The sequence below is a fragment of the Callithrix jacchus genome, chromosome 14 (assembly GCF_049354715.1).
Source record: "Callithrix jacchus isolate 240 chromosome 14, calJac240_pri, whole genome shotgun sequence".
In the NCBI taxonomy this organism is placed as follows: domain Eukaryota; kingdom Metazoa; phylum Chordata; class Mammalia; order Primates; family Cebidae; genus Callithrix; species Callithrix jacchus.
The window spans coordinates 113,589,577-113,611,484 of record NC_133515.1 but is presented as its reverse complement, the minus strand read 5'-3'; the positions used below and the strand labels follow the sequence as shown (position 1 = coordinate 113,611,484).

General features: G+C 43.4%; 1 protein-coding gene across 2 annotated transcripts in view; it reads left to right on the top strand.

Moving 5' to 3' along the window:
* Positions 1-21,908, top strand: part of TPO (thyroid peroxidase) — a 94,239-nt gene that overhangs the window by 25,337 nt on the left and 46,994 nt on the right. For both annotated transcript variants that reach the window (XM_078350050.1, XM_078350051.1), the window contains exons 5-6: positions 8,422-8,551; positions 10,662-10,868. In XM_078350050.1, the coding sequence (XP_078206176.1) occupies positions 8,422-8,551; positions 10,662-10,868 (337 nt within the window). The remainder of the gene's footprint in view (positions 1-8,421; positions 8,552-10,661; positions 10,869-21,908) is intronic.

Here is a 21,908-nt window from a genome sequence, read left to right as displayed (position 1 = left end):
TTGTGCAACATATGAGGTGGCAACCAAGCTGTGTGTGTCTGTGTGTGTGTGTGTCTGGGTGTGTCTGTGTGTGTGTGTGTGTGTCTGGGTGTGTCTGGGTGTGTCTGGGTGTCTGTTTATATTGTAAACCAAAAATAAAATTCTAAGGTCTCCTGGTCATCTGAATTGACCTCTCATCTCAGCAAGGGCATTCCAAAGCTAACCTGAAAAACTAATTCAGAGTATGATGGGAAGAGGGTGGTCAGATGTGCCTCATTACACCCCTCCATTTGGGAATTACTGCTGGAACAGACTTGTTAACTCCAAGAACAAACATTTGCAATTGATTCTCTCTCAACCCTGCTGCCTGGAGACTTCACCTGCAAGATGAAACCTTGGTGTCCACAACAACCCCGTGTCTCCACCCACACATTCCTAAGTCCTTAGACAATAACTTAACTCTTACAAAAAATTGCCAATTAGAAAAATTTTAAATCTACCTTTGACCTGGAAGCCTGGCTTCCAGTTGTCCCACCTTTCCAGACTGAACCAATGTCCATCTTACATGTCTTTGATTGATGTCTCATTTCTCCCTAAAATGTACGAAAACTAAGCTGTGCCTCAACCACCTTGGACACATGTTCCCAGGATGTGCTGAGGACTGTGCCATTGCCCATTGCTCATTCATATTTGGCTCAGAATAAATCTCTTCTACTATTTTATAGAGCTTGACCCTTCATTGAGAGTATCTATAGGTGTCTGTGTATATATAGAAGCCTGTATATACAGGTAGGGGTGTGTGTGTGTGTGTGTGTGTGTGTGTATGTGCCTGTGTCTGTAATAAAGACAGAGATCTGTATTTATAGAGGTTTGTGTATATATATATAGATGTGTGTGTGTGTGTATATATAGATGTGTGTGTGTATATATATAGATAAGTGTGTGTATATATATAGATGTGTGTGTGTGTGTCTGTAATAAAGACAGAGATCTGTATTTATAGAGGTGTATGTATATATATAGATGTGTGTGTGTGCGTCTGTAGTAAAGTCTGAGATCTGTATTTGCAGAGGTGCGTGTATATATATATAGATGTGTGTGTGCATGTGTGCGTGTGTGTATGTGTGTCAGCATCATAATAAAGACAGATCTGTATTTATAGAGGTATGTGTATAAATATATAGATGTGTGTGTGTGTGTGTGTCTGCATCTGTAATAAAGAGAGAGATCTTTACTCATAGAGGTGTGTGTATATATATATATAGATGTGTGTGTGTGTGTCTGTAGTAAAGTCTGAGATCTGTATTTGCAGAGGTGTGTGTATATATATATAAATGTGTGTGTGCGTGTGTGCGTGTGTGTGTATGTGTGTCGGCATCATAATAAAGACAGATCTGTATTTATAGAGGTATGTGTATAAATATATAGATGTGTGTGTGTGTGTGTGTCTGCGTCTGTAATAAAGAGAGAGATCTTTACTCATAGAGGTGTGTGTATATATATATAGATGTGTGTGTGTGTGTCTGTAGTAAAGACTGAGATCTGTATTTATAGAGGTGTGTGTATATATAGATGTGTGTGTGCATGTGTGTGCATGTGTGTGTGTCTGTAATAAAGACTGAGATCTGTAGTTATACAGGTGTGTGTATATATATATATAGATGTGTGTGTGTGTGTCTGCGTCCGTAATAAAGACTGAGATCTGTATTTATAGAGGTGTGTGTATATATAGATGTGTGTGTGTATATATATAGATGTGTGTGTGTATATATATAGATGTGTGTGTGTGTATATATATAGATGTGTGTGTGTCTGCGCCTGTAATAAAGACAGAGATCTGTATTTATAGAGGTGTGTGTATATATAGATGTGTGTGTGTGTATATATATAGAGGTGTGTGTATATATATAGATGTGTGTGTGTGTGTGTCTGCGTCTGTAATAAAGACAGAGATCTGTAGTTATAGAGGTGTGTGTGTATATATAGAGGTGTGTGTATATATATAGATGTGTGTGTGTGTATATATAGATGTGTGTGTGTGTCTGTAATAAAGACTGAGATCTGTAGTTATACAGGTGTGTGTATATATATATATAGATGTGTGTGTGTGTGTGTGTGTCTGCGTCTGTAATAAAGACTGAGATCTGTAGTTATAGAGGTGTGTGTGTATATATATATAGATGTGTGTGTATATATATAGATGTGTGTGTGTGTCTGTAATAAAGACTGAGATCTGTAGTTATACAGGTGTGTGTATATATATATAGATGTGTGTGTGTGTGTGTGTGTCTGCGTCCGTAATAAAGACTGAGATCTGTAGTTATAGAGGTGTGTGTGTATATATAGAGGTGTGTGTATATATATATAGATGTGTGTGTGTGTGTCTGCGTCTGTAATAAAGACTGAGATCTGTAGTTATACAGGTGTGTGTATATATATATAGATGTGTGTGTGTGTGTGTGTGTGTCTGCGTCTGTAATAAAGACTGAGATCTGTAGTTATACAGGTGTGTGTATATATATATAGATGTGTGTGTGTGTGTGTGTCTGCGTCTGTAATAAAGACTGAGATCTGTAGTTATAGAGGTGTGTGTATATATATAGATGTGTGTGTGTGTATATATAGAGGTGTGTGTATATATATAGATGTGTGTGTATATATATATAGATGTGTGTGTGTGTCTGTAATAAAGACAGAGATCTGTAGTTATAGAGGTGTGTGTGTATATATAGATGTGTGTGTGTATATATATAGACGTGTGTGTGTGTGTGTGTCTGCGTCCGTAATAAAGACAGAGATCTGTAGTTATAGAGGTGTGTGTATATATATAGATGTGTGTGTGTGTGTGTGAAAGTGTACATATATGATATTTAATTTATTCAGAGCCATCTTTTACCCAAGGAACTGCACCAGTGCCTGTATCATGAATCAGGTAGCCATATGAGTGTGGGTGAGGACGGCCAGACTCTTACCATTGTGTTTATAATTATGAGAGGGAGGGAGAGAGCTCAAGTTATACAGTCAGTCACACTCCTTTTTAAGCAGCAGGGACCCAGCGGACATCCCCAGAATGCCTTGTTGGGGCAGAACCGCCCTGGGCGCAGGTGGCAGGCGCCACATAGGATCGTGTCCAGCAGGAAGAGAGGCCAGCTTCAGCCCCTCCTGTCTGACAGCTCAGGGGTCTCACCTTACCTGGGGGGAGCCCGGGATTGGAGACAGGGGCTGCTTCTGCCTCCAGAGGTTTCCAGGAGGCAGCATACTGTGCCCTGCCTGCAGCCACGCATTTGTGTTGTACTCGCTCACAGACGTGGACACTCAGGGACTCCCTCTGGTCACACATGGAAGCCAGGCCTGTGGTCTGCATCTTCCCGGGTCCACGTGGCTCCTGCATACGTCGACTGGGCTCGCAGATGTTACGCCCACCTCCTTTCCTCTTCCCTGAGCCTCTGCTGAGCCCTCCTGTGACCGGAGGGTCAGTGGCTCCCTTCCCCGCCCGTCACTTCCATGACCCGCTTCATCCTCAGAACCTTGCCTTTCCCATCTGTAACTGGGAAGAATACCCACCTGGGAGGGTTGTTTTGGTTTGAAAGGCTCCTTGCACACTGCCCACAGCCAGGCATCGTAAGAGTTACGGCGACTGTCACCCTCAGCCACTCCTCAGCATCGGACTCCTGGCTCCTGGCCGTGGTGTTGACCACAGAACGTCATAAACAGTCCGATGTGCTTTTTCCATGAGAGCAGTTGTTGAAGGCACCTGCAATGCAATGGCTGGAAACGGACTGATCTGGGAATATCGCTGCACCACGGAGTTAGAGCAAATGTTTTCACGGCTCAGGAAAAGCATCGCGTGAGTGGTGACCTCTAAAGGTGCTGGCCCTGGAGGTCACTCACACCCTCAATGACAGATGGAGCCAGGTCACTGATGAAATTTCCATCCAGCCAGGACAGACTCCAGCCGGGACTTGGTTCCCTGAAGCCCGGCTCGCCCAGTATGCCTCCCTCCTGGATGCACAGAGAACGTGGCACGGATGCTGTGGGCTGCAGGAACCGCTCCCACCAGGGACCACAAAGCCACCTTCATTCACAGTGGCAATCGTGCACTAAGCCTCTTCCACGCAGCTCACGTCCTGCCCAGAACAGCCTGAAATTTCACCATGAACAGTTCTGGGCAGAAGTGATCAAGTCTGAAGGGAAAAGGTGATATATGCATGTAAGTTATTGCAAGAACCCTTAAGATTTACCTGGTTTAATATATAATTTGCTATATAACTTGGTACATAATTCTCTGTAGTCATTTGCCTGAAAATAATCAAAAATACACAGTAAATGTTGGCTCTCCAATCCAAATACATTGTGTTAGGTACACCTACTAGTCTGACAGCTGTTTTCTTTTTTTCTACTTATTTGCCTCAAAGTCACATTCGTAGTCACCTTTTTCCCTCTCACTGGGTTTTTCTTTCACATTCTGACCTAATTTATGAAGTTATTCCGCGAGGTGAGACCTTCTGGAGTTTTAATGGAATGAAACTCCTTGACACAATCCACAATCGTCTCCTTTTAGAAGTGCCTACAGACTGAACGTTACCCTGCTTGAAACGGTTTGTTAAACAACAAATGTGTGTCTCTTAAGAGTTTAAGTTACATTTTGAAATTCGTAGGTGGCACTAAGAGATCATTTAGCAATATTGACACTTGAAGTAAAAAAAAAAAAACAAAAAATACCTTTGACTCAAATAAATGTATTAGTTTTTAAGAAAAAAAGAGGTGGAATTGACCTTGATGTCTTATGAAATTGCAGAACATACCATGGGTATAAATGACATCGGAATGAACAAGGTTTTCAAAGTTTTTGGAAAATGCTGAGCTCACGCGACATAGAAAGCATTTGCATCTTCTGAAGGGTTTTCCTCTGAGGGCTCGAATGCCCCTCAGGGACTGTGCTGGTGACAATCACAGCTCGAAAACTGACCAGTCTTAATGGCCTTCAATGAAGTAGCTCCAGCCAGAGATGTGAAAAAAAATCACAGCTGAGATTCCTCCTACTTTTGGCCCCCTGACGCTGTCAGGTGTCAGGCCCCTAGTCCAGCAGGACTGCAGCGTGTCAGCGGCACCTGGGTGAGCCCCCCCAATACAGATCAGCAGCTCCTGGGTGAGCCCCCAATACTGATCAGCACAGCTCCTGGGTGAGCACCCCACAACAGAGAAGCAAGCCCCCTCATCCCACGTCCCGCGCCACCCCGCTGAGGAAGAGGTGCGGTTACAGAAGTGGAAAGCTGACTTCTTCGGCGGTGTCTCTCCCAGGGCTTCACACTGCGTGGCTGTGTGCTTCTTCTCATGGGTGACACACACCTCCGGCCTGAGCGTGTCCGTGTGAGGTTACTGGACGGCCACACCTGGAAGACACATTGACCTGTACGTCCTCCCTGCATCCGTCCACAGCTTTACTCTCAAGCGCTCTTCAAGCCGGAAGTTTAGGATTTTTTTTCTCTTTGGAATTCAGAAATCACAAAGTCTGCAGTGCCTGGTGCCTGGGAGAGGGGAGCCAGGGTCCCAAAATCAGAGTGACTCAGAGCCTCGGTGGGAGCACAAACCTCTGTCTCCCTCATAAAACTCTCCTCCAGCAACGTTTCTCTTTGCTCATTTTGTCAGCTTTGTGAGCCTTTTTCTGACGCTGCCATTAATCCAGATCTAATGAAGGAACATTGGGGTGCATTAGGTTCCCACCAGGAAAGGGTCTTTCCAGCAGGAGCTGAGCAGCATCTTGGAGGGACCTTCTCAGTCCTGCTGACCTGAGACCATGAAGGTTGGTGACACATTTGCGGAGAGTCCACAGCAAACATGAGTGCTCTTGGGCTATTCTAATGTCCTCGTGGACTGCTGAAATATAAAAGCCAATCAGCAATAAAAAAGAAAAGAAAATCACTGCATAAGCAGTTAAATTAACATTTCATTATTTTATTTTTTTTTTTTTTATTTATTTATTTTGAGGCGGAGTTTTGCTCTTGTTACCCAGGCTGGAGCTCAATGGCGCGATCTCGGCTCGCCACAACCTCCACCTCCTGGGTTCAGGCAATTCTCCTGCCTCAGCCTCCTGAGCAGCTGGGATTACAGGCATGCGCCACCATGCCCAGCTAATATTTTATATTTTTTTAGTAGAGACGGGGTTTCTCCATGTTGACCAGGATGGTCTCGATCTCTTGACCTCATTATTCACCCACCTCGGCCTCGCAGGCCAAAGGTTTAAAAAGTTACTTATCTTGTCATGATTCTTGCAGACTCTGCTCCTTGTATGGTCTGAGTGTGTACACAGCGGATTCATGAAGGGATTTTCCAAGCCCACATCCTAATCACGCCCGACGCTTTTGTCTGCCTTGCAAAGCCTTCCAGTGCCAGCTGCTGTGATGCACCCTCAGCCTCTGCAGACTTCACGTGCGGTTGCCACACGCAGAACCCCAGAGCTGGTTATTTCCACAGAGGCTTGACCGGCAGATGCCGGTGGAACCCTGATGTCATCACCACATTAGACCAAACCAAACTGTAACAAAGGAGCCTCCTGTATTACAACAAAAAATTCTATTTCTTTTGCTCTTTGAATTGATCGTTTATATTCTAATTCCCTCATATTTTCTTCCAAATGCAGAATTATTTATTCCTTGCAAATTGAGCCGTTTGCTTCTAAATGTAAAACATTTTATCCTTCAAAGTCCTTAATTTTTAATATTTTTCACCTATTTCTTTACATATGCTCTACAGGTACTTGTGTTCATGCTACATATTTGGTACATTCGTTTACATGTTCACCTTCATATAGTCTTATCCTGCATGTATATATTTGAATTTTTTATTTTGTATGTTACGTTTTTATATCATAAATTTAAATTTCATATTTAGACTCTTCAGTGAGCACAGGGGTCTCAGTGTTCATTGTTTTCTTCAAGATTGAGTTATTTTTTACACGTTGTTGGAACACTGTTTAATCAGCATGGATATATGACGAATGTTGATAATTTTTATGCATAGAGATAAATGTTAATTGGAATTAGTTTATTGATGAGATGGGTGGAGTTTCAGTTAGTTCCTTCATCAGTCTGTGACCATCACCTGTTGGCCAAGGGGCCGTGCATCCTTGTTACCTGAGATTTTTTCTTTTTGTGCCTTCTCTGCCAGCAAAATTATTACTATCTAGTGCTCCTGTCTCCTCAAGAGCATCCCACTTGGGTTTGGAATTATAAGGCTGCCCTACCTGCTGTAGATGAGAGAGCATCTCAAAAACCCTGTGGTGACTTTTACCTTTGCAGACAGAAGGTGCCTAGAAACCTGTGAGTGGTCGCTGGGAAAAGCTTTGTCACGGGAATGCCATCTGGCCCTCAGAACCCCTTCTGAGATACAGAAGAGAATGAACAGATAATGAGCTATCATTCAAATTATTTTCATTCATGTATCGGCAAACAATTCAATAAGAGTGTCCTCCAGATTTTTAAACAAAATATTGGAAAATACCTGGTTTGTACAAGGATTAGTTACCAAGTTTTAGTCTTTAATTTTCTCAATTTCTAGAAAATGCTCCAAGACGTATCAAGGGACTGTCAATTGTGCCTGAACCCCTTCCACGGAGGGGAACCTTGCTTAACACAGCACACTCGTGAGTAGGTGTGAAATCAAAATATCCAACACACCTTTACCTTATAATGTATCAAATACATTTTTGCCAGAATATATTTTGACCACCAGGATGAAAGCAGATGAGCCGACTCATGGGAAACCGACATGGGAAACCCTGTTGGCTGAATCCATTCTTGTCGCCAGACCAAACAGCCCACTACAGCTTTCTCTCTCTCTCTCAGGAGAGACTCAACTGCATTTTTAACTTATTTTACTATTTTCATTTCAAATTCATGTATTGATGATTCCTTTGACAACCATCTCGCTTCTGAAGTCAGAAAACTCCAGCGATTCCTCAGTTCCGGCAACTTCGTCTGGATGCTTGCACAGGGCCAGCACAGGCGGGATATGTGGTGGCTTCACGGGGCTTTGCCAAAGGATTTCAAAAGACCTCTTTGTTTGGAGTGCCAGAAGCTTCTGTCCTCCAGAGAACGGCCCCTGGTACATTCTAGAAGGGTGGGAGACCATCCTTGGGAAAACAGTAGGGGAAACTTTCCTGAAAGGGAGTGGGGAGCCACCCTGCAGACGGCCACCGCAGGCAGCATGTGCCCAGCCCAGGAGTGGGTGCCTGCGGGGACCGAGGCTCTGGGATGAGCTCCCTTGAAGCCGGCCATGACCTGGGCCTCCAGGAAGCCTTTCGGGTCTTCTGGGGAGCTGTGCCCCTTGGGCCTCCTGAGAGACCCCACTTACTCTCCCTGAGAATGGCACCTTGTATCTGGGACTCACTGCTTGTGTGTTCTGCTCCCCCATCTAAACACATCCATGTGTTTGTCTCTGCAGAGACCACCCCAGATGGGGAGCCTCCAACACAGCCCTGGCTCGATGGCTCCCCCCAGTCTACGAGGACGGCTTCAGTCAGCCCCGAGGCTGGAACCCTGGCTTCCTACACAACGGGTTCCCCTTGCCCCCGGTGGGTACTCGGATGCTGCCACCCTGGACTAAGACTGGGTTCTGTGATGCTGAGGGAGGGAAGTAGCCTCTTGCTGGGCTCTGGCTCGTGCTGGGTGTCACGTGCATTTCCTTCAGATCCCCCCAGGAACTGCACCCCAGGGAGCCTCCCTTTGACCTAGGGGTCGCTGTCTCTGCCCTGTGGCTTAGGAGCCAAGGCTGAGGGAGACTGAAATCTCTTAGTGAGTGGAGCCTGGCAGATTTAAATTAGGTTTCCTCAACCCTCACATTTGTCTCCTGAAAATCACTTCAGTGCTTTCACGTAAGTGCCTTTATTCGTCCCGTGGGCTAGGTACACCCAAAGATGATTATCTGTTCGTCAATAGACTCATTTATGTGAAGATAATCACCTTGCTCCCAGCAGTCGGAGCCTAGCAGAATCGACTGGTCTCTTCGGTCAGAAAATGGGTCATTTTCCTTGCAATTTAACTATTCAGTTCAGTCTGTTTGCTCTTGTGCATGTTCAGTGATGAAATTATCCAGAAATACTGCAGTGGATGTTCTGTTCAGCCCAAAGAGTGCAGGCGGTAGGACTCAGGTCTGACTCAGACCAGCCGTGGACAGACACACCAGCACAGAGGTCTATGAAAGCCAGCATCGGAATAGGACTCAGTGTTCCCAGAAGCTGTGAGCAGCCCTGGAAAGAGCTGGAGGCTGAGTCGCTGAGGGCGGCTTGGTGCTCCCAGCAGCAGGGCCGAGGGGACTGGGTTCACTGGGCTCACGCTCTGCTCGCACGGACTTTTCTGTGAGTGAGTTACTTGCCTTCTTGGACTCACTTGGACTATCCCTAAAATGGGATAACACTGTCTTACCCACCCCAGGCTCAACAGGAGAGCAGCCCAACCCCTGAGGCTTTTGAACTCTTGGTATTATAAGACTCATTCTATAAACCATGTTTGCTAAGAAATTATTTCACTACTGAGAAAAATCAGAGTTCAAGTCCTTAAATATATATAAATCGTGTTGGTTTCCTACTGAGCTCTGAGAAATTACTCCAACTTTAGTGGCTGAAACCAACCTCACATCCTCTTCCAGTTTCGGGATCAGTGTCTCGTGTCTGACTGGGCTCAAATCAAGGTGTCACAAGGCTGGTTCCTTCTGGCGCCTTCAGGGGAGAATCCCTTTCCTGGAGATTTCCAGCTTCTGGAAGTGCCCACATCCCCTGGCTCATGGCCCCCCTTCAAAGCCAGCAACGTTGTCTGTCTCTGTGCCTTTGTTCAGTCACATCTCCACCTGTGGTCAGGAGAGGGCCCCAACTTTAAGGACCCACGTGACTAGATTGGACACTCATGGAGACCCAGGACAGTCTCCTCGTCTCAAGGCCCTTAATGTAATTGCATCTGCAGGTGCCAAGGATTAGCGAGTGGATGGTGGGAGGCGTTTTTCTGACCCACGGACCTCCAAGATTCATGCCTAGTCCACAGGCGTAACAAGCTCGCTTCATCCCAAGACTCCCCCAAATCCCATCCCATTATAGCACCAAGTCTAGGTCCAAAACCCAATCCAAATCTCGTCATGGAAATCATCCACATCAGATAGGAGAGGCTCAGGGTAAGATCCATGCAGAACAGAGTCCTCTCCACCTGGACCTAACCTGTGAGACGGGGAAGCCAGTCTGCTCTCCAGATGCCCTGGCAGAATGGCCTCAAACATAACAGCAACAGATGTGTGGGTGGAGAAGGGAAAGGGAGTCCCAGCTCCCGCCCCATGTGGAAATCCAACCAGGCAAACTCCCTCAGGTCCCAAAGCCTGGCTGTTTTGTAAATGACTCTTCGCTTAACCTCACAACAACCCGGAAAGCTCAACGTTTCCATATTAATTTACAGATGAGGAAACGAGGGAAGTGAATGCCAGGCCCTCAAGCCACCACAAATTGGCAGGGATTCGAGCCCAGGGGCATCTGTCTTCAAAGTTCATGCTCCTCCCGCCCTCACTCCAGAGCACAGCTCTCCTAGGAGCACCTGCAGTTCTGTGGACAAGAAACACACCAGAAAGCGCATGATCCCAAAGGGTCATCTTTCTGCTACAGTGGGGCCCTCCTAGGTCCTGACCCATGCTCTCTTCCCACCCAGGTCCGGGAGGTGACAAGACAGGTCATTCAAGTTTCAAACGAGGTTGTCACAGACGATGACCACTATTCCGACCTCCTGATAGCATGGGGACAATATATCGACCATGACATTGCATTCACACCGCAGAGCACCAGCAAGGCTGCCTTCGAGGGAGGGGCTGACTGCCAGGTGACTTGTGAGAACCAAAACCCATGTTTCCCCATACAGGTAAGTTTTAGAAAACGTTTTTACATTTATCACAAAACTAAGTGCTATTTAAAATGTCAACAGAATAGTATAAAATAAAACGTGAAAGTCTGTTTCTTTTGTCCTATTCCCTGGGGTAACAGTGTGAATGTCCTGTGAATCCCACTGGAAATTATCTGAGCACACATATATGTCATTTATGATAGTGTGTGGGCAGATGTGTATACAGCATATATGGCATTGTGTGGGCACGTGTGTACATAGCATATAACATAGTATGTGGGCACATGTGTATATGACATATGGTAGTGTATGGGCACGTGTGTATATGGCACATATGACAGCCTGTGGGCACATGTGTCTACAGCATATGATTGTGGGCACATGTGTATATGGCATATATGATACTATGTGGGCTCGTGTGTATATGGCATATATGGTAGTGTGTGGGCACGTGTGTATATGGCATATAAGATGGTGTGTGGGCATGTGTGTATATATCATAAGATAGTGTGTGACCATGTGTGTTTAATGCATTTATAATAATGTGTGGGCGTGTGTGTATATGGCACATATGATGGCTTGTGGGTGTGTGTGTATTTAGAGCATATGATCCCATATGTGCCTGCGCTTTTTCACATCCTCTGTGTCACACCATGTGCATGCTCAGTGCCTGTTCCACTTAGCAATGGTTCGTATGTGTGTCTCACTTAGCCATGGTTCATACGCGTGTCCCACTTAGCCATGGTTCATACGCATGTCCCACTTAGCAATGGTTCTTATTCGTGTCCCACTTAGCAATGGTTCTTATGTGTGTCCCACTAGCAATGGTTCTTACACGTGTCTCACTTAGCAATGGTTCTTACTCGTGTCTCACTTAGCAATGGTTCTTACTCGTGTCCCACTTAGCAATGGTTCTTATGTGTGTCCCACTAGCAATGGTTCTTACACGTGTCTCACTTAGCAATGGTTCTTATTCGTGTCCCACTTAGCAATGGTTCTTACACGTGTCCCACTTAGCCATGGTTCTTATGCATGTCTCACTTAGCAATGGTTCTTATTCGTGTCCCACTTAGCAATGGTTCTTATTCGTGTCCCACTTAGCAATGGTTCTTATGTGTGTCCCACTTAGCAATGGTTCTTATGTGTGTCCCACTTAGCAATGGTTCTTATGTGTGTCCCACTTAGCAATGGTTCTTATGTGTGTCCCACTTAGCAATGGTTCATACGCGTGTCCCACTTAGCAATGGTTCTTACGCGTGTCCCACTTAGCAATGGTTCTTATGTGTGTCCCACTTAACAATGGTTCTTATGTGTGTCCCACTTAGCAGTGGTTCTTATGTGTGTCCCACTTAGCAATGGTTCTTATACATGTCTGCATAACATGAAGTGAACAGAAATGCAATCATTTATAATTTCCTACTATTCCATTTGTGTGTGCATTATAATCTATCTAACCACTTCTCTTATTAATGAGCATGAGTTGCTTTCTGCTTGGCTGCTGTTTTTATCCTGTCACAAATAATGAAGCAGAGAGCACACCTGACCCTCAGACTTTGCGCATGTGTGCACACCGGATGACCTAGGGTAAGATTGCTAAGTCACAGTAGAGGTGCAGGGGGGAGTTTGATAGAGATTGCAGACATACTCTCCATTAATGTTGCACAAATGTTCACTCTTACCAGAAAGGAAAGGACAACAGGTAGGATTTTAATTACTTCTCTCTGGAAACCAGCCTTGAAGGTAACAAGGGACATTTTCTACTTAGGAGCACAGATGGTTTCAGGCTCATGTCCTCTAAGATTCATTCAATAAATTTTCACTGGCAATTATTCTGGGCCATGCTATGATATGTACTGGGCAGGCTGAGAAGGAAGACAGGCTGGTCCCTGGAAGACCTTTACCTGATGGTCAGGACAGCTACAGGAACCAGCAGTCACATAATTCTGGGCATCTGCAGAGGGTACCAATGGGCAAAAACAAGGCATCTAAACAAAATACCCCCAAAGGAATAATTTTAGGGGGAAATGGGGAAAGGAGCACCATAAAAACTGTGTCAATCAGAAACTGAATTTCAGCCAGGTCCAGCCTCTGTCCCTGGGAGGAGGTCACTCTCTCTCACATGCTGGGGCCCAGACCCTAGACGACTGAGGGTCCCTTGCTCTTCTCAGAGGAGCCTCCTCCCCAGACATCCCCAAAGTGGCCCCCACTGCATTTACCTCTGATCTGGAGTTCATTCTTTTTTTTTTTTTGAGATGGAGTCTCACTCTGTTGCCCAGGCTGGAATGCAGTGGTGCAATTTCAGCCCACTGTAACCTCCACCTCCCAGATTTAAGTGATTCTCCTGCCTCAGCCTCCTGAGTAGCTGGGATTACAGGTGGGCCCTACCACGCCCGACTAATTTTTTTATTTTTATTAGAGACTGTGTTTCACTGTGTTGGCTAGGCTGGTCTCGATCTCCTGACCTCGTGATCCACTCGCCTCTGCCTCCCAGAGTACTGGGATTACAGGTGTGAATCACTATGCCCAGCCCTAGTGTTCCTTCTTGACCACCCAGAAACCCAGAGGTCTCATCAGTTAACATTGCAGAGGTACGTGTATCTCCAGCAATGAACAGTCTGCCAAGCAGAGGCCTCATTCCCAGCTAAGTGGCTCCAAAGCAGAATCTCTGCAAAAATGACCGCGTTATGCAGCTTGGAGAAGCAGTGGAGACTATCACCTATTCTCTATCAGGTCTTGGGTTCCAGGCTTGCCTTGTAACTTATTAGCTGCGTGTGTATAGGTTTGTTGTATGTATAAAGAGTATTTTTCCCACCTAATAATGTAGCAGTTAAAATTAAATGAGATCGCATTTGCAAAATGAGGCTTGGAGAAGGAATTAGGTGAATTTGCATTGTTACTGCTGTTTTGCTGGAAGCCTGAGAGGGATGGGGGTGATTAGGGACACTCAGCAATGAGGGAGCACGTTGGATGGGGAGCTGCGCTGGAAGAACCGTCTTCATGGGGATTCCGCCTTTGGGGCTGCCCTGGAGTTTAGCTGGTTTGGGGAAGAGCAGGTGAAAAGCAGCCTGGGAAGAAGGAGGACTTGTTCTTGCAAGTCTGCAGCTGCTATTAGGGGAAGTTGTGTTTGTCAAGACAGGAGGGACAGTGGGGGCCACTACCTGGGTAGGAAGGACCTGGGTGACACTGAGGCCAGATAAGGAGCCCAGGAAAAGCCCAGCCCTTCAGGGCCACGCACACCATGGGAGAGGTCAGGGGCCTCCAGCCAGACCATCATCCCAGACATCTGCTGACATCCAGGGCCACGTGAGGGTTGGGGTGAGCCCCACACACCTGCCTCCATCCACAGTATTCAAAGTTACATGGATGGCTGTGTTCATATAAAGATTAATATGTTAACGTGGGTTAAAACTTTTTCTTTGGCCTAAATATTTATTATTTTCTTCTGATTTTAAAATAAAGTAAACATTTTGTTGGCTGGGTGCGGTAGCTCACGCTTGTAATCCCAGCACTTTGGGAGGCCGAGGCAGGTGGATCACGAGGCCAGGAGATCAAGACCATCCTGGCTAACATGGTGAAACCCTGTCTCTACTAAAATTACAAAAAATTAGCGGGCGTGATGACACACGCCTGTAGTATTGAGGCTCGTTTTGAGAGCTAACATATGGTCTGTCTTGGAGAAAGTTTCATGTGGTGTTGAATAGAATGTATATTCTGTGGTTGTTGGGTAGAATGTTCTGTAAATATCTGTCAAGTCCATTTGTTCCAGGGTATGGTTTAAATCCATGGTTCCTTTGCTGACTTTCTGTCTTGGTGACTGTCTAGTGCTGTCAGTGGAGTATTGAAGTCCCCCTCTGTTATCGTGTTGCTGTCTATCTCATTTCTCAGTTGTATTAGTAATTGTTTCATAAATGTGGGAGCTCCAGTGTTAGGTGCATGTTTCTGTAGGATTGTAACATTTTCCTGTTGGACAAGGCCTCTTATCATTATATGATGACCTCTTGTCTTTTTATCCACTGTTGCTTTAAAGTTTACTTTGACTGATGTAAGAATAGCTACTCCTGTTACTTTTGGTGTCCATTTGCTTGGAGTGTCTTTTTCCACCATTTTACCTTAAGTTTATGTGAGTCCTTATGTGTTAGGCACATCTCTTGAAGGCAGCAGATAGTTGAACGGTGAGAGTTGAATTCTTTGTGCTATTTGTTGCTTGCATACCTTGGGTTTTTAATTTTCTGTTTTTTTAATTATTATATTTTTGTTTTATAGGTCCTATGAGATTTATGCTTTAAAGAGGTTGTGTTTTGATGTGTTTCCAGAACTTCTTGTAGTGCTATCTTGATAGTGGTGAATTTTCTTATTATTTGTTTGCCTAAAAAAGATTGTATCTTTCCTTCATATATGAAGTTTAGTTTCACTGAATACAACATTTTTGGCTGATAATTGTTTTGTTTGAGGAGGCTGAAGATAGGGCCTCAATCTCTTTTGGCTTGTAGGGGTTCTGCTGAGAAATCTGCTGTTAATCTGATGGGTTTTTCCTCGACAGGTTACCTGGTGTTTTTGCCTCACAGCTCTCAAGACTCTTTTCTTCAATTTAACTCCAGGTAACCTGATGACACTGTGCCAAGGTGATGGCCTTTTTGTGATTAATTTTCCAGGTGTTCTTTGAGCTTCTTGTATTTGGTGTCTAGGTCTCTAGCAAGTCTGGGAAAGTTTTCCTTGATTATTCCCCAAAATATATTTTCCAAGCTTTTCGCTTTCTCTTCTTCCTCAGGAATGCTAATTGTTCTGAGGTTTGGTCATTTAACATAATTCTAGATTTCTTGAAGGCTTTGTTCATATTTTCTTTGTGTGTTTGTGTTCTAATAAAACTTTATTTACGAAAACAGTGAGCTGGATTTGAACTGAAAGCTATAGTTTACAGTTCTCTGTACTAGACTGTAAGTTGCAGGAAGGCAGGGACAAGACTGTTTTACCCTCACCACTCTATGTCTGTCGCCTAGAAAAGTGCCTGGCACACAGTAGTTGTACAACAAACAGTTGTTGAATCGATGCAATCTGAAAGATTGTCACAATGAAATTTGTTCCATGTATCTCTGTGAATCAGTAAGTACAAGCTGTAAAAGAGAAGATCTGTATTCATCATAAGGAAAGCTTCCAAAAGTTCTACCAACCCTACAGAATTATGATACAGATCAGCTAAAATAATGAATGTTAAAGTGTGGTTTATTTTGTAAACCACAAATAAAATGTGTGTTACTATCATTAAGACTTAGAACTGACAAAAAATGTGCACAGACTGCCTTCCAAGACAGTGGGATCCCTGGGTTATTTAACGAGAGCCTAAAAATCCATCTTCCAAGAGTGTTCCAGGACAAACTTTTGCATTGATAGGAGGTTGAACCAGAAGATTCCAAGATGCCTTCCAATCTTAGGTTTCTTTTTCTTTTTGTTTTTTACTCTAAGTTCTGGGGTACATGTGCAGATCCTGCAGGATTGTTGCAAAGGTACACATATACCATGGTGGTTTGCTGCCCCCATCCCCCCATCACCTACATTAGGTATTTCTCCTAATGTTAGCCCTCCCCAATCCCCCCACCCCCTGCTATCCCTCACCTAGACCCCACCCCCCAACAGACCCCAGTGTGTGATGCTCCCCTCCTGGTGTCCATGTGTTCTCACATTGTTCAACACCCACTTATGTGTGAGAACATGTGGTGTTTGGTTTTCTGTTCTTGTGTCAGTTTGCTGAGCATGATGGTTTCCATATCCATCCATGTCCCTGCAAAGGACATCAGCTCATCCTTTTTTATGGCTGCATAGTATTCTATGGTGTATATGTGCCACATTTCCTTTATCCAGTCTATCTTTAATGGGCATTTGGGCTGGTTCCAAGCCTTTGTTATTGTAAACAGTGCCATAATGAACATACATGTGCAATTTTCTTTATAATAGAATGATTTATAATCCTTTGGATTTATACCCATTAATGGGATTACTGGATCAAATGGTATTTCTATTTCTAGATCCATGAGGAATTGCCATACTGTCTTCCACATGGTTGAACTAATTTATACTCCCACCAACAGTGTAAAAGTGTTCCTGTTTTTTCACATCCTCTCCAGCATCTGTTGTCTCCAGATTTTTTAATGACTGACATTCTAACTGGTGTGAGATGGTATCTCAATGTAGTTTTAATTTGCATTTCTCTAATGACCAGTGATGATAAGCATTTTTCATATGTTTGTTGGCCACATAAATATCTTCTTTTGAAAAGTGTCTGTTCATATCCTTTGCCCACTTTTTGATGGGGTTGTTTTTGCTTGTGTATTTGTTTCAGTTCTTTGTAGATTCCGGATATCAGCTCTTTGTCAGATGGGTAGCTTGCAAAAGTTTTTCCCCATTCTGTTGGTTGCCAGTTCACTCTAGTGATTGTTGCTTTTGCTGTGCAGTAGCTCTTAATTAGATCCCATTTTTCTATTTTGGCTTTTGTTGCCATTGCTTTTGGTATTTATGTCATGAAGTCCTTGCCTAAGTCTGTGTCCTGAATGGTTTTGCCTAGGTTTTCTTCTCGGGTTTTTATGGTGTTAGGTCTTATGTTTAAGTCTTTAATCCATCTGGAGTTTGTTTTACTGTACGCTGTACGGAAGGGGTCCAGTTTCAGCTTTCTCCACGTGGCTAGCCAGTTTTCCCAACACCATTTATTAAACAGGGAATCATTTCACCATTGCTTGATTTGTCAGGTTTGTCAAAGATCAGATGATTGTAGGTATATGGCATTATTCCTGAGGTCTCTGTTCTGTTCCATTGGTCTATAGTTCTGTTTTGGTACCAGTAATATGCTGTTTTGATTACTGTAGCCTTATAGTATAGTTTGAAGTCAGACAGCATGATGCCTCCAGCTTTGTTCTTTTTGCTTAGGATTGTCTTGGCTATATGGGCTCTTTTTTAGTTCTATATGAAGTTTAAAATGTTTTTTTTTTTCCAATTCTGTGAAGAAGGTCAACAGTAGCACGATGGGAATAGCATTGAATCTGTAAAATACTTTGGGCAGTATGGCCATTTCCATGATATTGATTCTTCCTAGCTGTGAGCATGGAATGTTTTTCCATCTGTGTCCTCTCTTATATCCTTGAGCAGTGGTTTGTAATTCTCTTTGAAGAGGTCATTCACATCCTTTGTTAGTTGTATTCCTAGGCATTTTCTTCTCTTTGTAGAAACTGTGAATGGGAGTGTGCTCTTGATTTGGTTCTCTGTTTGTCTATTATTGTTGTATAGGAATGCTTGTGATTTCTTGCACATTGATTTTGTATCCTGAGACTTTGCTGAAGTTGCTTATCAGTTTCAGGAGATTTGGGGCTGAGATGATGGGGTCTTCTAAATTATACAGTCATGTCATCTGCAAATAGAGACAGTTTGACTTCCTCTTTTCCTAACTGAATACCCTTTATTTCTTTTTTTGCCTGATTGCTCTGGTTAGAACTTCCAATACTATGTTGAATAGGAGTGGTGAGAGAGGGCACCCTTGTATAGTGCCAGTTTTCAGAGGGAATGCTTCCAGTTTTTGCCCATTCGGTATGATATTGACTGTGGGTTTGTCATAAATACCTTTTTTATTTTGAGATACATTTCACTGATACCTAGTTTATTGAGAGTTTTTAGCATAAAGGGCAGTTGAATTCTGTCAAAGGCCTTCTCTGCATCTATTGAGATAATCCTGTGGTTTTTGTCTTTGGTTCTGTTTATGTGATGGCTTAGGTTTACAGATTTGTGTATGTTGAACCAGCCTTGCATTCCCAGGATGAAACCTACCTGGTTGTGATGGATAAGCTTTTCGATGTGCTGTTGCATTCAGTTTGCCAGTATTTTATTAAAGATTTTTGCATCAATATTCATCATGGACATTGGCCTGAAGTTTTCTTGTTGTTTTGTCTTGGCCACGTTTTGATGTCAGGATGATGTTGGTCTCATAAAATGAGTTAGGGAGGATTCCCTCTTTTTGTATTGTTTCAAATAGTTTCAGAAGGTGGTACCAGCTCCTCTTTGTACGTCTAGTAGAATTCAGCCGTGAACCCATCTGGACCTGGACTTTTTTGGTTGGTAGGCTATTAATTGCTGCCTCAACTTCAGACCTTGTTATTGGTCTATTCAGGGATTCAACTTTCTGATTTAGTCTTGGGAGGGTGTTAGTGTCCAGGAATTTATTCATTTCTTCCAGATTTCCTGGTTTATGTGCATAGAGTTGTTTGTAGTAATCTCTGATGGTGGTTTGTATTTCTGTGGAATTGGTGGTGATATCCCCTTTATCTTTTTTATTGCATCTATTTGCTTCTTCTCTCTTCTTTTTTATTTGTCTGGCTAGTGGTCTATTTTGTTGATCTTTTCAAAAAATCAGCTCCTGGATTTATTGGTTTTTTGAAGGGTGTTTAGTGTCTTTATCTCCTTCAGTTCTGCTCTGATCTTAGTTATTTCTTGTCTTCTGCTAGGATTTGAGTTTGTTTGATCTTGATTCTCTAGCTCTTTTAATTGTAATGATAGGGTGTTGATTTTAGATATTTCCTTGCTTCTCATTTGGGCATTTAGTGCTATAAATTTTCCTCTAGACACTGCTTTAAATGTGTCTCAGAGATTCTGGTACATTGTGTCTTTGTTCTCATTGGTTTCAAAGAACATCTTTATTTCTGCTTTCATTTCATAATTCATCCAGTAGTCATTCAGCAGCAGGTTGTTCAGTTTCCATGAAGCTGTGCGGTTCTGAGTTAGTTTCTGAATTCTCAATTCTAACTTGATTGCACTGTGGTCTGAGAGACTCTTTGTTATGATTTTGGTTCTTTTGCATTTGCTGAGGAGTGATTTACTTCCAATTATGTGGTCAATTTTAGAGTAAGTGTGATGTGGTGCTGAGAAGAATGTATATTCTGTGGATTTGGGGTGGAGAGTTCTGTAGATGTCTGTTAGATCCACTTGGTCCAGATCTGATTTCAAGTCCTGGATATCCTTGTTAATTTTCTGTCTGGTTGATCTGTCTAATATTGACAGTGAAGTGTTAAAGTCTCCCACTATTATTGGGCGGGAGTCTAAGTCTTTTTGTAGGTTGTTAAGAACTTATTTTATGTATCTGGGTGCTCCCGTATTGGGTGCACACATATTTAGGATAGTTAGCTCTTCTTGTTGCATTGATCCTTTTACCATTATGTAATGCCCTTCTTTGTCTCTTTTGATATTTGTTGGCTTAAAGTCTGTATATCAGAGACTAGGATTGCAACCCCGGTTTTCTGTTTGCTTGTTTTGCTTTTCATTTGCTTGGCAAATCTTCCTCTATTCCTTTATTTTGAGTCTATGTGTCTTTGCACATGAGATGAGTCTCCTGAATTCAGCACACTGATGGGTCTTGATTTTTTATCCAATTTGCCAGTCTTTGTCTTTTGATTGGGGCATTTAGCCTGTTTACAGTTATTAATATTATGTGTGAATTTGATCCTGACATTTTGATACTAGCTGGTTGTTTTGCCCATTAGTGGGCACAGTTTCTTCATTGTGTCGATGCTCTTTACCATTTGGTACGTTTTTGCAGTAGGTGGTGCTGGTTGTGCCTTTCCATGTTTAGCATTTCCTTCAGAAGCTCTTGCAGGGCAGGTCTGATGGTGATGAAATCTCTCAGCAGTTTCTTGCCCCTAAAGGATTTTATTTCCCCTTCACTTATTCTGGGTTGAAAGATCTTTTCTTTAAGGATGTTGAATATTGACCCCCACTCTCTTCTGGCTTGTTTCTGCTGAGAGATCCACTGTGAGTCTGAAGGACTTCCCTTTGTGGGTAACCCGACCCTTCTCTCTGGCTGCCTTTAGCATTTTCTCCTTCATTTCAACCCTGGTAAATCTGATGGTTATGTGCCTCAGGATTGCTCTTCTTGAGGAATATCTTTGTGGTGTTCTCTGTATTTCCTGGATTTGAATGTTGGCCTGCCTTGCTAGATTGGGGAAGTTCTACTGGATAATATCCTGAAGAGTGTTTTCCAGCTTGGATTCATTCTTTTCATCACATTCAGGTACATTGATCAAATGCAGATTAGGTTTTTTTCACATAATTCCATATTTCTTGGAGGCTTTGTTCATTTCATTTCACTCCTTTTTCTATAATCTTGCCTTCTCATTTTATTTCATTGAGTCGATCTTCGATCTCTGATATACTTTCTTCTGCTTGATCAATTCGGCTGTTGAAACTTGTGTATGCTTTGTAAAGTTCCATGCTGTGTTTTTCAGCTCATCAAGTCGTTTATGTTCTTCTCTAAGCTGGTTATTCTAGTTAGCATTTCATCTAACCTTTTTTGAAGGTTCTTAGTTTCTTTGCTTTGGGTTAGAACATGTTCCTTTAGCTCAGAGAAGTGTGTTATTACCCACCTTCTGAAGCCTGCTTTTGTCAATTTGTCAAACTCATTCTCCATCCGGTTTTGTCCCCTTGTTTGTGAGGAGTTGTGATCCCTTGGAGGAGGAGAGGCATTCTGCTTTTGGGTGTTTTCATCTTTTTCACACTGGTTTCTTCTAATCTTTGTGGATTTATCTATCTGTGGTCTTTGTAGTTGGTGACTTTCAGATGGGGTCTCCGAGTGGACATCCTTTCTGTTGATGTTGAAGCTATTTCTTTATGTTTTTTAGTTTTCCTTCTAACAGTCAGGCCTCTCTGCTGCAGAACTGCTGAAGGTCCACTCCAGACCCTGCTTGCCTGAAATCACCTGCAGGGGCTGCAGAACAGCAAGGATGGCTGCCTGTTCCTTCTTCTTGTAGCTTCACCCCAGAAGAGTACCTGCCAGATGTCAGCCAGAGCTCTCCTATATGAGGTGTCTCTTTGGATATGTGGGAGTCATGGAGCCACTTGTGGAGGCAATCTGTCTCTTGTCAGAGCTCAAGTGCTGTCCTGGGAGCTCCATTGCTCCCTTCAGAGCTGCTGGGCAGGAACATTTAAATCTGCTGCAGCGGAACTCACAACTGTCCCTTTTCCCAGGTGCTCTGACCTGGGAAGGTGGGGCTTTTTTTATAAGTCCCTGATGTGCTGCTGACTTTTTTCAGA